Consider the following 17772-nt stretch of genomic DNA (forward strand, 5'->3'; position numbering starts at 1 on the left):
ATGCATATAGCATATTGTTGAAAAAGAATATATTCCCTCACCAAATGAAATATAATACTCCAATAATGGATGTTTTAAAATTTGTAATCTTTAAAGTATACTATATTGATGTGAAAAAAATAATGCTTTATTTTCTTTGACTAACAAACTTTCAATTAAAAGGCAAATTGTCAACTTTACCATCATAGGCTGCGTAGATCAATAATACAACCTATGGGCCAAACAAAGGACCGTAAAAATGTAATGATTGTTAGACTTTAATATCTATTTTAAATTTTTTGTAACTTTATACTCCATATTAAAGAATCCCGCTATAAATAACATCACTACATTTAATCTTATAATGCAATAAATCATTCATAGTTCAAAGGTAATTCAATTCATTACCTTAATTACAAAAAGAATGTTGCGAATTCGAGTAATTTTTTTTTGTTCTTGTTGCAATTAGCTCTAATTTCGTTAATGGTGATCCGGAGGTGCCATGTTACTTTATCTTTGGAGATTCGCTATCAGATGCAGGCAACAATAATGCCCTAGATACTATGGCTAAAGCTAATTATTCGCCGTATGGTGTCGATTTTCCTGGCGGAGTTCCTACCGGAAGGTTTACTAATGGACGTACCATTGCAGATTTCATCAGTAAGTATTAACAATGAAATGAAACACGAAGCACAGTATTTACTATATATGGCAGCATATAAACACGAAGCATGTAACAATGCTAAAAATGTGAAATGATCTGCTAACACAATATCTACTATCGATATCTATCTATTTATTTATCCTTCTATAGTTGATAAACTAGATGTAAGCCCGTGCGATGCACGGTCTTAGTAATCATTTTATTTAATTTAAAATTGTGTATATTTATGAAGACCATTCATTAAATATATAGATAAAATTCCTGATATCATAAGACAATTTTTTTATTTTTAACACTAAAGTTATCTTTTGTTGTTTTATTTATTTTATGTGATGCTTGAATTTAAAATGTCAAACCTTATTCACTAATTTTGCTTATGTGAAAATTTAAATTTTTTAATTCAAAAAAGAAATGACAAATCTCGTTTTTTTTATTGATTAAATAAGTATTTTGCCTATGCGTTTATTTAATATAATCGTTCTGTTTAAAGTGTTAGTCTCATTTATATTCGTTTAACTATATAATATTATGGGAAATTAGTCATATGAGATTTAGTTTTATTCGTGTCGATGAGTACATTATTAAAATCAAACTTTTACAATATTTTCTTGAGAGAATTTAAACATATTTGCGATTAAAAATTTGCATCCATATATGTAAAAAAATAATTATTACTTAGTTGTTTTATTTTTTTTATTTTATTTTATTAGAGAAGATAATTATTAGTTTCTAAAAGTAATTTAAATTTTAATTATTCTCTATTCGTTTTTTTACCTATGTGTCAAAATCTTAAATCTTATTCGTCACTTTTGCTTAGATGGTGAGTAAATTTTTTAATTCTAAAATAAATTATTAATCTAATTTTTCATTGGACAAAATAATACCTTCGCGTCGAATGCTCCCGAAAAATACTTACTTTATTTATATATACTAGATGTAAGCCCGTGCGGTGCACGGTTTTTAAACATTCCATTTTGTATATTTTTTTTTTGTAATTTCTTAATTTTTGTTTTTATTTTCTATTCTATTATTTTAACATTAATTTAAGGTAAAATATTTTGTTAAGTTTTATAAATTGAAATAAATATTATCTCATTCATCTGATAGTTAGATAAAATCATTAAATTAAAATTAAAATATAATATAAAAGATAATTTTTGTTTTTTTCATAATTTAAATCTTAAATTACTTTTTTTTGTTTTCAATTCTCAAATTTCATTTGTTAATTTTTTCTTAAATGGCGACTGAATATTAAAATTCTAAATTAATATATAAATCTAATTTTTCATTGCTCGAAATATTACTTTTGCTTATGTGGCGTGCGATGCACAAATTTTTATATACATTTTGTATATAAATATTTTTTTGGTGATCTCTTAATTTTTTTCTTGCATTATAAGTTTTAAAATTTTGTATGAAAGTATCATATTATCATATATTTACATAAAACCATTAACATCAAATGATAATTTATATTTTTTAAATATCAAAATATAATTTTTTTAGTTTTTTAAATAATATAAATCCTAATATCTAAAGATTATTTTTAGTTTTGTAACAAATAAAAATATAAAATTTAGTGTTCTTAAATAATTAAAATCCTAATAAATTACTATTCGTCGCTTTTACCTACGTGGCAAAAATTTAAAATTTCATTCGTCACTTTTGTTTAGGTGGCGAGTGATTTTTTTAATTCTAAAGTAAAATAGAAATCTAATTTTTAATTGGTTGAAAATATACCTTTTCTTATGTGGCGCTCTCAATGCTCTCCAAAAAGGCCTACTTTATTTACATATATTAGATTAGATTATTGTTCATATTTTCTTTGTTTGGCTGTCTATAAATTTTACACGTGAAATTAATTAGGATATTTGGATGTTCTAAATGTAAAATTGATACAAAAAAAAAAAAGTAAACTTTCTATGGTATGCCACCTTTTATGTTTGTGTTGGCCTGGTGATTTATAGTAACGATTCCATTGGTATTTTTATCAGAAATTTTTTAAAAATATAAAATAGATAGCTATATTTGATTATAATTACTTGCATATATAAGTGTAGACTAATTTTGTAAAAGTAAGACTAATATCCAAGACTAAGTAATGTTAACAAAATTTGATACAAATCTTGGGTATAATATCACTCCTAGAAGTTAGGAGTCGAGACATGCATTAACCAACTAATCTAGCTGAACATTAAACACTAATCTAGCTGATCATTAATCTTGGGGTGACTGGGTTTTGATCTTTCAAATAATATAATCATTAAACATAAAATGTATCCCAAGTTTTGTAACTTTTGTATTAAGTTATTTTTAACGTATATAAGAACACAACTTTCTTAGGACAGATTTTGATTTTCATCTTTTCATGATAAAAATATTCTAGTTCTTATTAACACATGATGAGATGAATCTAACAAAAATCACATCACATCAATTCATTATTTTTTATTAATCGTAAGAGTATTATTGATCAAAGCCTTCAAAGACTTTGACTGAGACTTCAAAAAATCAATATGAAATGGAGTAATTCATGGTTCATAGTCGTCATACTGTCACACCTTACAATTCTTACATGCATGGAAGAGGATGGGGAAACAACTATGATTATAATATCTATATTAATGTATATATTGTCAAACTTTAAATTTCAATTCAAAAATCAATTAAATTCTCTATGCTAATTATCTATCATACTATCATATGGAGCTTAGTTTGAAAAAAAATAAAAAATAAATAAAAAAGAAAGAAAGAAAAAAAAGATTAAACCAAATAGTTATTAATATAATTTTTTTTTTATTTGGTGATATTAAAGCTCAATTCTTGGGATTTAAAGAGTTTATACAACCATATAGTGCTCACATTGGTCAAGATGCATTGAGAGGCGTCAATTACGCATCTGGTGCTGCAGGAATTCTTCCAGAAACTGGATCAAATTTGGTACTATTATAAACTTTATATCTTGCATCGTTTTATGTTTGTAAAAGGGAACCAAAAGAATCATATCATGGCAAAAGCATATTGTAAATAACAATTTACCCTTATCCCTTTTCATTATAATTAAATTAATATGATTTTTTTCTGCTATTATGAACAGTAAATTTTGGTGATTATTTCTTGTATGTCAACATTTCTATAAAATAAAAAGGAAAAATAATGCATTATATATGGAGATCGAAGATGAATGACACATTCTAGTCAAAAAATAATAATGACACTTCCTTAACCAAATCTGAATAGTTCTTAAAAGATTTTTCCATTCACTAATTAATCACTTGATCAAGCACACAAACTTTTGACTTTTTTTAAAAATAATTTATACATTATAAAAAAAAAAACACTATCAAGTGATTAAGTAACTACTTGTTAGATTCGCTTAATTATAATTTGGATCGGTTTTCTACTTTGAAAAAAAAAACCGCAAATAAAAGGGTTTGAAGGAACAAATTGAAGGAAGTAATTTACATTATTTCCATAAATAAAAAAGTTGAAAATACGAGTAACTAACATTTTCTACAAAGGGTTTGATAATATAATTTTATTTGATTACCATATATAATTGTTTCCTCCATTTTCAGGGTGAACGAATTTGGTTGGATCAGCAATTACAAAATTACAACGTCACAATCTCAATGCTTCAATCGATGGTTAAAGGACCGATTGCTAACTACTTAAACAAGTGTTTGTACACTGTCAATATTGGTAGCAATGACTACATTAATAACTACTTCCTCCCACAACAATTTCCTAGTAGCAAACTCTTCACCAAGGACGAATATGCAACACTACTCATATCTCGATATCGAGCTCGATTACTGGTATGTGTTTGTTTCTTTCTCCCCTCCCTCCCTTCTCCATATATATATCTCGTTATGTACTCATATGTGTGTTGTTAATTACAACACTTCCAAATCTATGTAAACTAACACTCGATAAATATTTTATTTTGTTTTAATTACTTATCTAATTAATGCATTTTCTGATGTAGGCACTATATGATTCAGGTGCAAGGAAGATAGTGGTTTTTGGATTAGGTCAAATAGGTTGCACTCCAGCTGAAAAGGCTAGATTCAATTCAACAAAATGTGTTGATGAAATCAACAAAGCAGTAGATCTTTTCAATACAAAACTTGTTTCTCTAGTAGATGATTTCAATTTAAAGCTCCTTGAGGCCAAATTTACCTACATTAATCTCTCGGCCTTGCAATCTTCAACTTCATTCCCATTTGGTACGTGGGTCAACAATTGTTACGTTACTAGTTTAAATTAATTTAAATTTCCGTTTTAAAGAGCATGTGTACATTGTTCTAATAATTATAATCCAAACTTTTGAATTTTGCAGGGTTTATAATGGATTCATATTGTTGCAAATTAAGAAGTGATTTCATGTGTGAGCCGCTTTCTCCCCCTTGTCGTAATAGGCTCTTTCACGGATACATGGATGGATTTCATCCATCAGAATTTGTGAATCAGGCAGCAGCAACAATTGCATACAACGACCCGTTCTTGTTTGTCCATCCGATGAGCATTAGGCAATTACTTTGAAGTTAGCTTGATTCTATACACGATATTTATGTCGAACCTAGGCCGAAATAATTTTAGATGGATACTTACACAAAGTATATATCTATATATAATTTGGGTAGGTTAAGATGAATGTTCCAAATGAACTTGATCGACCCTAAATGGGTTCACCAAACAAGTTTTTAGATGCATTGTGTTGAAGAAAGAACGTGTAACTCAAATTTTAGATGCATTGTGTAGTTCTTACATTTATATATACACGAGTTTTGTGCCCTGGCGATGTCCGGGTAGTTTATGCACTTTTAAGATAAAATTATACTATGTATTATAATTCAATTTGATTGAAAATAGACTTCTAAATTAACTCTTTTTGCTACAAAGTCAATCTACAATTATCCAACGTGGATACTTGGCGAAAAATTAAAACGCTAAATGATATTGTCTTGTGGCCTAATTATAAATTTATTATTTGGTATTTTAACGAAAATATAACTCTAAACTAATAATCTTATTCTAAAATTCTATCCTATAGAATTCTTACCTAATTCTTTTTTTTTTTATCTTATGAAATCTATCCAAAGTGTCGCGACACTTAACGGTTTTTTTTTATCATATGAAGTCTATTTAAATTTATCCAAGGTGGCGCAACACTTGGCGAAAAATTAGAATGTCAAGTGTCGCTATTTCGTGACCTGGCTAAAAGTTTAGCTTTATATATTAGTTATATGATTCTTTACTTGTCAGTTTCAAATTTTTTGTATGGCAAATGAATAAAAGTATTGCCTTAGAATAAAATCTTTAGGTGTGGTAATTAAATGAGTAATAACTAGTTTTTATTCATTAAAATAAGTTAAAAAAAAAAAAAAAAAAAAAAAAAAAAAAAAAAACTAGTATATATTTTTAGTGCACTGTGCACAAAATATATATGTAGTGTAATGAAAATTGTTTTTTAATTAATACACTGACTTTAATTTGCACATATGCTGTCGGTGTTACGTATTCCCTTCATTTTTACAAAGACGTTTTTCAAGTCTCACATAGATTGTTACATTACAAATTTTAGGCTATGCACATAATATGATTAGATCCGATTTGATTTTTTTTATTTGATTTGTTTTAATTATATTTCCAAACTAACTAATACACTTATCCATAAGTTTAAAAATTATGAAATGAGATGTTATTAGATCGTACTTTCTATTAGGCTTGTTCACGGATATCTCGAACACTCGAATATCAGAAATTGATACCCAAAATTTTCGTATCGGATGCTTTTGAAATGAGTTATGATTACTTTGTAAATTTCACTAATTTTACCGCTTTTTTATCGCTGAGTTGTACAACATATTTTAACAAAATAGTAGTCCTTCTGCAATAAATATTATCATTAAATATATTAAGAATATTATTATAAGTAGACAATTTTATATGAACAATTTAGAAAATTTATATATATTTTACTATTTTAGCCTTTATATTTTGGATATCAGATATCCGAAATTTTGAAAATCATTATCCATCTGCATCCAATATCCATCTTTTCGTATTAGATATTTGACCCGAAGTGAAAACTCGGATCAGATATCCAAAAATTCGGATAGTTGCGGATCAGATTATCGGATTTTTGGATTATCAGATAGTTTTGTACAGGCTTACTTTCTATACACAAAAAAAATTCTTAATTATTTAAAGTACAAAAAATAATGACATTTAACACTAAATAACGCAAATTAAAAAATAAAATCATCTCATCTGATCTGAACATTTTTGAAATAAGTTAGTACGATATACCAACTTAAATAAATTCGTTGTGGTTAGAGCTTTCCTCCCGATTCTAGAAGATCTTGAGATCGATTCTCATCCCCCTCGTGGCTCTCTAAACACCAAAAAAAAACTTAAATAATTTAAGCTGCACCTTAAATATTTAACCCGTATTTTTATTATCATTTGTTTTGTTGAAGTTTAACCAATTATATTTTTACTTTACTCTTGAACTATGCTACTTTTTTTTCAAACCATTTTTTTTTAATTAAACTAGTAATAAAACGCTTTAACTCACAATACATCAACAACCCTTATGCTAAATTAATAATTGATAATTTTTTAACCGCATACTTATCCTCTAAAACTTTGTACAATGGAAAGTGGTCAATCTAATTAAGGACAAATAAAAATGATTTCAAAACGGCAAAAGCTAATGTGTGTCACGGGGTGTAAATAAGAGAACTAAAAGTGAAAGTACTAGAGTAAAGTAAATATTAGTTATACCACGTAATTTTGGCATGCATTTTAAATTTAATACTATTTTAAATAATATATTGATTAGTTATCTAACTTCCGAGGACCAAATTAAAAGGTCTTGTTAAAAAAAATACACAAAGGGGCACCCAATATTTTGCAGCAACAAACTGTATTACTGTATGTATCCTCCAAAAATTAATATATATCCTCCAACATATTGTATGTATCCTCTAGCAAATAACACATATCTACTATCAAATAATACATATCATCCACCAAATACTATATATCCTTTAATAAATTGTATGTATCCTCTTTCAAATAAGACATATCTTCTACCAAATACTACATATATATCATATATATATATATATATATATATATATATATATATATATATATATATATATATATATATATATATATATATATATATATATATATATATATATATATATATATATATATATATATACTATCAAATAAAACGTATTCGCTAACCTACTATACATATCCTCTATTAAAGATAAAGTGTACATATCTTCTATCAAATACAAGTATTACATATGTTTTGATAAATTGTACATATCCTCCAACAAGTTGTACGTATCCTATATCAAATAATAAATATCTTTGAACAAATTTTACATATCCTCTATCAAATAATACAAATCCTCTACCAAATTCTACATACATATATCACACGGTTTCATTTGTGGCTGGCCACACCGTGTGGCCAGCCACAATTTTTTTTCTCTTTTAATTTTTTAAATTTTTTTTTCTCTCTCCTCTTTTCTTCTTCTCCAAGCTTATAAAAAAAAGGCATCTTGACTTTCTCTCTCCTCAAACAATTTTCACACTCCCATCATCTTCTCTCTCTTAAAACCATCAATTTTTCTCTAAAATCCATTGTAACTGCTCCAAAATTCAAGCAATTTTGTTTTACTTTTTCTCAAATTCAACAAATTTTAGTCAAACTTACATATAAACAAGTTGAAGTGACCAATTTGATTATTTTTTTTGCATGCTACTACGAACCCTATTACGACGAAAGAACAAAGTGAAGAAAATTTGAATGGAATGAGGTAAAGAACAATAAACTCGTACGTAAATTTGTTCTCAAATGCAAAGGTAAGTTATACTCCAAATTTTTTGAATAATTTGATGATTTTTTGGGCGATTTTTGATTAATTTTTTTAAAACAATTTTAATGGTTGTTAGTGGTACGGGAGTTGGTGGTGGTGTGGTGGAGTTTAAGGTTTTGAGGACGGCGGTTGAGAAAGGTTGGTGTTGATGGTGGTTACGGTGGGTTTGGGTGTGGGTTAATGGTTACTAGGTCAGAGGCTACTAGGGGTTACTAGGTCGGGGTTACTAGGTCGGTTAGGGGTTACTAGGTAGGGGGTTACTAGGTCGGTTAGGGGTTACTTGGGGTTACTAGGTCAGTTAGGGGTTACTAGGTCAGTCAGGGGTTACTAGGTTAGGGGTTACCAGGTCAGTCAGGGGTCACTAGGGGTTACCAGGTCAGTTAGGGGTTACTTGATCAGGGGTTACTTAAGTGGGGTTACTTGAGGGGTTATTAAAAGGGTTACTAATATGGCACCTTGCCACACCGTGCGACCAACCGCACCAGAAACGCGCTGTACATATATATACTTGCTGCACAAATTTTTACATAGGGCTTGCAACACTCAATACCTTCTAAAGAAAATATTACTCTTAACGTGAAATTAGACGAATATAGATACATGCCATCTACATTATGTTCCGTATGGGATTGGCCTTCCTAGTTGAGAACGCTCTATCTCATATCCCTTCCCCTTATACCACCTCCTTAGTTATAGAAATAGAAGGATAAGGGGGTATTTTAATCCCTATCCTTGACCCTCTTTTAATCCCTATCTCTAAACAAACACTACTTTTCTTCTATCTTCATCCTTTATCCTTATTCCTCCCGTTTTATCCCCCTAAACAAACACCCCCTAGTGTATTATAAGTAGGAATATGGGATCGTAATTCATATTAGCGAAAAAGTATTAGTAAATACAATTTATAATTTGCTTTTTTCACTAGGTGAAAAAAGAAGATTAGCATCAAGTAATGCCCACCGATCACTACAAGAAAATAAGCTTTTCGTAGCAATTATTTTAACCTTTAGTATCGATTGTAATTGCAACAAAAAGCTTTCCCAACGAATGGTCATTCGATACAATATCCCCCGTTGCTTTAGCCTTTAGTAGTGGTTTTCAATATCGCTGGGGTTGGCCTCAATAATCGATACGAAAAACTACATCCAATCGTGGTGATTATTGTAGCGATTACAATAGCTATAAATGTATAACTCATTTTTTTCCAAAAAAAAAAATACATGCGTACGATCTTTACAGGATTCGAACATGCAACCTCAAACTCTTATGTTAAATGTTTCACCAATAAGCTATTACATATTTTATGTATTTTTTGTCAAACAATATTTATATATCTAGTGTTGAAAAGGCTTTACGTATCGATTTTTAGGATTTAGTGGCGATTGTAAATGATACGATTTCTCAAAATTATATAAATATGTAAAAATAGTGTGGATATGTATTATTATGTTTTCCGTATCGATTTTATATGGAAAAACCATCGCGATTGTAAAATGATACGACTTCCTTAATTATTTCACAAACATACTTGCATAATGTAGCAAATGTACAATCTCTACGAAATAAACGCGACTAAAAGACATTTTTCTTGTAGTGGATTTTTAAAAACTGGTGGGAAAAAAATGAGCGGGATTTTGAGGGAAGGATATTGGCACCAGTTTAAACCGAATCGGTGGGACAAATAGTAATCCCACCGGTTTGAACCAGTGCCAAACATTAAAAAAATCCCTTTTATAAAACCCCTTAACCCTCTAATCTCTCATCTCTCTCCTTCGTCCTCCTTCCTCCTTCTCTCTCCTCCTTCGTCCTCCTCCCCTTCGTCCTCCTCTTTGTTCTCCTTTTCTCTCCTTCGTCCTCCTTCTCTCTCCTCCAACGCCCTCCTCTCCTTTCCTCTCAAACCCCCCCCCCACCACCACCACTAACCATCGCCACAACAACAACACCACTGACACTGACATCAATAGTTGTAGGGAATAAATTCAAGCCTTAATCCCACTAGCTTGAACCCCACTGTGATCATACACTAAAGTACGGTGGCGTCCAAAAGGGAAGAAGATAGAGCAAAAGAGTCGCCAACAAGTTTTAGGAACTTGTAAACCGTTCACGAGGTGAAGGTTACACCCCTTAACGATCCAAGAGATCGTCAACTCCATAAGGTCTAGAACCAAATAAGGGTTCGGGGATGATGGTACAAATCCAACTTAAAAGAGATTGAACCTGCCCTAATAATAGGCCTCTACTTTATTCTGATCGTATTCATGTGCGCTTTCTGGCAAACATGCAATCAATAGGATTAACCCTAAACCTGTTTAATCTATGTTGGTTGAATATTAATGCACAAATAAACTATTATTGGCGATCACTTGAATTATAATCACAATTAACCCTAACAAGATTATTAATTATCTTATTAAGCGTGATTACAAGTACCAATTCCCTTTAAACATGCATAAAGGCGTGATCAAGCAATAAATATAAATAAGCGTCAAGCAACATAATAAATAATCATGAACAAAATAATAATAATAATAATAATAATAATAATAATAATAATAATCATTATAAAAATAATCATAATAATAATATTCATAATCATCATAAATTATAACAATTATAATCATAATCATGTTCATGTTAATATTAAAGCATAATAAAAATAGCAAGATCCTAGGCATGATACTAACAAGATTAATAACAAACCCTAGCATGTCACTAAGCAATAAAAATCAAATCTTTAGCCCTAACATGATACTAACAATCATAAATATTAGGAAGAACATAGGAAGCATCACAACAATCATATTTAATATTAAAAATACCCTAGACATGATACTAGGAATATCATAATAACAATATAATCATGATTTCTACATCATAATATGCAAGGAAATTATAAGAAAATATAAGGTGACCAAATTCAGATCATCAAGTTATACTCATTTAATAATCACTAACACAGCAACCAGCCAAGAAACTCAATTAAAAAACAGTATGAAACTCTTTCCTTGAATAATAACACATAGATACCAAGTGAACAACTCGATAAGTACGAATCAACCAATTTGTAAGCGAGACACCAGCAAGCAAGTAACCCTCTGACTATATAAACAGTCACCTTTGCACAATAAAAACAGTAGCTCTTACATATTGTAAAGTTATCCCTCAATGAATCATTTCTAAATAACATATCAAGTCAGAGTGTCTCATATATGTATGTTACTGTACTACATAGGTACTCCATCTCACATGATGACATGAGCATTGAAAACCAAAACACAATCTCAGTCATCTTCATAATCAAGTCTAAGATAGCAATATGAATGTCAACCAAAATAGTCAAGCCATCAAATATTGTCCAAATTAATATTAATCACTATCTTTGCCTATCATGAACATCACTTATTCACATCCATGGATTTCAAAAATATAAGAACAAGTATCCAGACAAGCAATTGGGTAAAAATTACCGAGTACAGAGTCTTTTCAACCATAGCAACAAAATATATCCACACAATAAACAGCAGCAACATCTGTCATGCGATGAACTGGATATAAATTACACATAATGCCCCTCTGTAGGATTACAATTTATTTCCCTAATACAGATCAATGACTTTCTGGGTATAGAATTCAAAGAGAAATTACAAAAAACCACACCCATACGAACCCCCCTTCAAGCCAGCACAACTTCAACTTTTCCAACAATTCAAGACAATCTTCAAAACAAGAAAGTGATATCAAAACATAGTCGAAAAATTCCAAACTAAAACCCAAGAAAACCCCATCAAATTCATCACAAAAACCCATAAAAAACGTTTCTTTTTTTTAAAAAAAAAAAACAACAACAAGGAAACCTTAAATTTGAAAACAGAATCAAAAAAAAAAAAAAAAAAAAAAAAAACCGAATTCACGAAAAAAAGAACAAAAAAAAAGAAATTAAATTATCTAATTGAGGGCAAAAAATTACCTTGCAATAAGAGATCGATTCTTGTTCTACTCCAATTGTAAATCGAAGGCATGCAAAGAATAATTCCCAAATTTAACAAAATTTAACGAATTGTGAACAATTAGGGTACCAAAAATTGTGAAGCAAATTGTGAATCAATTACCTGAAATTTCTGAAAGTGAAAAGCAAAATCCCCCAAATTCGTTGAGGATTAGCAAGAAAACCAGAATTTAACCCAAAAAAACTGATTTATGTTGTAGCTTTGATTATGAGTAGAGTGCAGTAGAGAGCAAACAAGTTATTCGCGTGGGCGGTTTAATTGAATTGGGAGTATCCGCTTTTTTTTTCATTAAATTTTAAAATTGCCGGCAGTAGGGTGTGAGGGAGTCACGTGGATGACACGAAAGTCGATAAAAACTTCGACACGTAAAAGCGTCGAGAAAAAACGGAACTAAAAATTATAAGCTGACGCAACATGCAAAGCGTCGAAGCAAAAGCGTCGAAAATATGCGGGATTTGTAGTAGTGTAAAAATGTCAATGTGTCACGTGTATCTCATTCTTGCACCAACATAATACCACGTCATCATTCAATATGCCATGTGTACTTCTAGCACATTTTTGTTTCATGTCATGGTTAGCCAAAAACGCATCCAATAAGGATTGAACACAAGACCTCATTAATGAAGACCAACTTATTACCATCCAAGCTATAAGCTAATTTTGTTATATCTATGCACATAAATATATAAATACATATTAGAAATAAAAGCAAAATTATTCAAAACTGTTTATTATTGTTATTGTAAAATTATAATTTTTTACAATAAAAAATTCTTTCAAGCTCTTTGATTATAATAATGATAAAAATACTCAAAGTAATACCCAGAGCAACGCCCGGACCAAACACTAGTTTATACTATTAAAAAGTGTGATGATGATATTAAACAACCTTTTATTGGTACAATTGATTTAGTTAATCTCATCTATAGTCTATATCTATACCCATATATTAAAAAGCGTTTCTAAAACTGAATATGTTCCACAGGTCACCTTTTTCAAGTTCGACATGTCAGCAATATGTGCCTCATGTCATTATAAACATGACATGTCACTTTCACATGTATTAGGTTTGCATCTAAAAAATGCTTATATCAAGACTTGAACTCAATACCAACAAGTCTTAAGTTAAGAATCTTACCATCTTAGCCATTTTTTAATTGTGTTTTTTTTATCCAATAATATCATAGTTAACTTAGATAAGTTAATTTGTGTATTATTATACTATATTGTTTCCATTATGTAATGATTGAGTTTAACAACTAAAAAATGCATATAGCAAGACTTAAACTCGAAACCAATAAGTCTTAGGGCCTGTTCACTTCAGCTTAATTTTAGTTTAGTTCAGTTCAGCTCCAATCAGTTCAGTTCAGCTCCAATCAGTTTAGGTTCAGTTCAGCTCCTAATTTCCTTCTCTCATAAATTATTCATTTCAGCTCAGTTAATTCAGCTCCAATTAGTTCAGTTTAGTTCAGCTCCAATCAGTTTAGTTCAGTTCAGCTCCTAATTTCCTTTTCTCATAAAATATTCATTACATCTCAGTTTAGTTCGGTTCAGCTCCAATCAGTTTAGTTCAGCTCTGTTCAGTAAATGAGAACATACCCTTACTATCCAAACAATCGAATTTGATTAATAAATTAAACAAGTACAAACTAGCAATCCGGGGCATCGCTCGGGCCACACACTAGTTATCAATTAAAATAAAGTAGGATATATTGTGAAAAATACCTTATTGTAGACACCCATTTGTGTCTCCCCAAAACCAAACCCGGTGATGAGTGCCTTTCACGTCAAATCATAATCGAATGAAACGAAGTGTGGAAAGGTCTAGTGTTGCGGAAAGTTTTATTTCTTTTCTCTTCTCCCTGTTTTGGAAAACTTTATTTTAAAAAGACAGCCAATCCAGTTTGGTTGGTCCATGATATGGGTCCAATAGTGGTGTAGTTGGATGGGTCTTGCAAAGAACTTTCCAACGATATATTATAAGCCCAATTCCGATTAATATTGAGGAAATTATGACCAATTTACTAAACTGGGTCCGGTTTGAGCTTTATGTACGGCCCAATGATCTAGGGGAGGGCCTAATATGATTTATCATTCCTAATGCAATTAGGAATGGTTTTATTCTTCTAGAATATTCTAGAAGGTCTTATCATTCCTAATTCAATTAGGACTCTTCAGAGTTTTAATCAAGATCAAATAACATTTTCGATGGAATTATATTATTTTATCTTCCAGTACAGGAAATTTATCAGATTTTCGAAAACGCGTTGAAAACCACTTTGGCGTCCAACCCCAGGCCTTGGCGCCTGGAACCAGGCTTGGCGCCAGACGCTAGCCATTAGCGCCTGGCGCTAGCCACTGGTCCTGGCGCCAAGGTTGTTTTGCGATCTTCAGACTCTGTTTTGTTAAATTATCTCTTTTGGCTGATTTTCTCTATAAATATCGTATTAAAAACTTCGTTTTCATCATCTACAATCATCATTCACCAATTTTCCTGATTTTTCATCAACTCTCTTCATTCACCAACTATCTTCATCATTCATCAACAAGCATCAATCGTTCATCAAATTCTTTTAATTCATTCTTCATTCATTCATCATTCTTTCTTTCATCAATTTTCAATAATTCTTTAGTATTCTTTCTAACCTTTGCTTTTTAATACAAAATTCCGCATTCACAAGATCTAGAAACAGCTAGCCATATTCGAAGTTGCCTTCGCCCTAGACGTGAAAGGTTTTAATTTCTGAGGGTTTGGTCCCAAATCTCTCTTTCGATTATTTAATTTAATTGTTTTGATTATTATTTTCCTTGAAGTTACTAACGTGTGTATTTTGTTATTAGAAAGAGGTACGAGGCATCCAAGTAAGTACTTTAATGGTTTAATTGATATTATGATGTAGAAATCATGCTTAGATTATTATGATATTCCTAGTATCATGTCTAGGGTAAATTTAATATTAAATATGATTCCTGCGATGCTTTCTATATTCTTCCTAATATTAATTCATGTTAGTATCATGTTAGGGTTAAAACTTTGATTTGTATTGCTTAGTGACATGCTAGAGTTTGTTATTAATCTTGTTAGTATCATGCCTAGAATCTTGCTATGCTTTAACATGATTATGATGATTATTATTATGATTGATTATTATTATTATTAATGATGTTGATTATTTATTATGTTGCTTGATGTGCATATTATTTTATTCTTTATTGCTTGATCACCCTTTATTGCATGTTAAATGGAATTGGTATTTGCAATCACGCTTAATAAGATAATTAATAATCTTGTTAGGTTAATTATGATTATAATTCAAGTGATCGCCAATAATAGTTTATTTGTGCATTAAATTCAACCAACATAGATTAAACAGGTTTAGGGTTAATCCTATTGATGGTATGTTAGTCAGAAAGCGCACATGAATACGAGCAGAATAAAGTAGAGACCTATTATTAGGGCAGGTTCAATCTCTTTTAGATTGGATTTGTACCTTCATCCCCGAACCCTTATTTGGTTCATGACCTTATGGAGTTGACGATCTCTTGGATCGTTAATTAAGGGGTGTAACCTTCACCTCGTGAACGGTTTACAAGTTCCTTAAAAACTTGTTGGCGACTCTTTTGCTCTATTTTCTTCCCTTTTGGACGCCAACGTACTTTAGTGTATGATCACAGTGGGGTTCAAGCTAGTGGGATTTTTAAAGGCTTGAAATTATTCCCTACACTTATAAAATTATTCCCTACACTTATAAAACACTTTTTTTGCGAGAAACTACCTAATAAAAAAAGTTATAAGAAACTACCTAATAAAAAAAGTTAAAAGAAACTCCCTAATAAAAAAAGTTATCAATTACTCATTTCTAAGCCTTGTTGTCGGATGAAAATCTTGAATCTGCCAATGGTCAAGCTCGAACCTCACACCTTGAGGATGCGAGGCAATCCATGTACCATTGCACTAAGAGGTCTTCCTCAATGAAATGCATTAATTATAAATATAACTCCGAGTTAAATCTGTTGAATTCTTTGTTGTACTCTCTTGGCATTGCCATTAATAAAATGTGTCTCATGGAAGACCAAGAAATTAAAAAGCCCACAATGTATATTCGTTTGTTTGCTGAGGCAGAGTATTGTGCTATACTGCTATGTGCCTATGTCCGTTACAACTTGTGAGATAAATTGGTTGAAGTTTTGTTGTCATCTTTTGATATTTTGCATCCCAATTCACCTATGAAATTATTTTGTGATGGTCAATCAACTTATTTTATGATTAAAATAAAAATGTATTGTAATGACAGATTGCCATTTTATTCGTGATGAGTTAGTGTCTAGTAATTTAATTAGCTACTGCATATGTTCCTACATTCCATTAATCAGCAAATTTTTAACAAAGGCACTTGGGAAGCATCAATTTTATTTGTAACTTAACATGATGGGTATTCGTCGTTTACATGTTATGATATATTTATATAAGGTTAGGAGTTTTGGCAAGTTAAGTCTTGGTTAAAAGAGACTATATCTATATATACATATGTGTTAATTGTAAAAGCTAATAACAACTCTCAATCTGAATCATAGAAAACATCCTAAATATAACTTGGGACTACAAAAACTGAGTTGATCTGAGTTGAAAAAGTTTGGAGAAAAATTAGTCAAATATTGGCATTCAAACCAATGAATTTATCCCAAAGTTCAATCATAAGTGGGGCATCGTCTGACCCCAAAACTAGTTAAAGGGGATTCATTTCTCCTTAATCAATCAATTAATGGTTATTTGGAATCCGATGGCTAGAAGGAGATTGTAACTTTCATACCCTCCATCACCCTTTTTATGGTCGGACAACCTCCCATAGTCCTATTCAATCAATCTCTGTCATGTTTATTTGTATATCTAAATGTCTACCAGTTTCAACATCCCTTTGTCCCAAGTTAGGGTACTGTCTCTGTCCTCCAAAAAAACAAAAAATAAAATAAATAAATAAAGGGTACTGTCTACATGTCTTAATTTTTAAACTTTTGAGAGTCGAACACTTAGATATGTACTTTCATACAAAACCAGTACCCGAGTCTCAATAACATAGAATTGATAGAAGGCGAAGCAATTGGTACAGTGTGAAGACCTTTAATGAGTAATGACAGCAATGTACTTGGTTGTTTACGAATCATTATGGAGGAAGAAACTATAACATGATGGCAAACTTCTTGCAAAAGGAAG

General features: G+C 30.4%; 1 protein-coding gene across 1 annotated transcript; it reads left to right on the top strand.

Moving 5' to 3' along the window:
• The first annotated feature begins 356 nt into the window (after positions 1 to 356).
• LOC110689169 (GDSL esterase/lipase At1g29660-like) lies at positions 357 to 5462 on the top strand. Its single transcript, XM_021865897.1, has 5 exons — positions 357 to 639; positions 3459 to 3583; positions 4222 to 4461; positions 4632 to 4872; positions 4986 to 5462. The coding sequence occupies exons 1-5, from the start codon at positions 543 to 545 to the stop codon at positions 5186 to 5188; spliced, it is 906 nt and encodes a 301-aa protein (XP_021721589.1). The 5' UTR covers positions 357 to 542; the 3' UTR covers positions 5189 to 5462.
• Positions 5463 to 17772: the final 12310 nt, after the last annotated feature.

The sequence above is a fragment of the Chenopodium quinoa genome, unplaced genomic scaffold (assembly GCF_001683475.1).
Source record: "Chenopodium quinoa cultivar QQ74 unplaced genomic scaffold, ASM168347v1, whole genome shotgun sequence".
In the NCBI taxonomy this organism is placed as follows: Eukaryota; Viridiplantae; Streptophyta; class Magnoliopsida; order Caryophyllales; family Amaranthaceae; genus Chenopodium; species Chenopodium quinoa.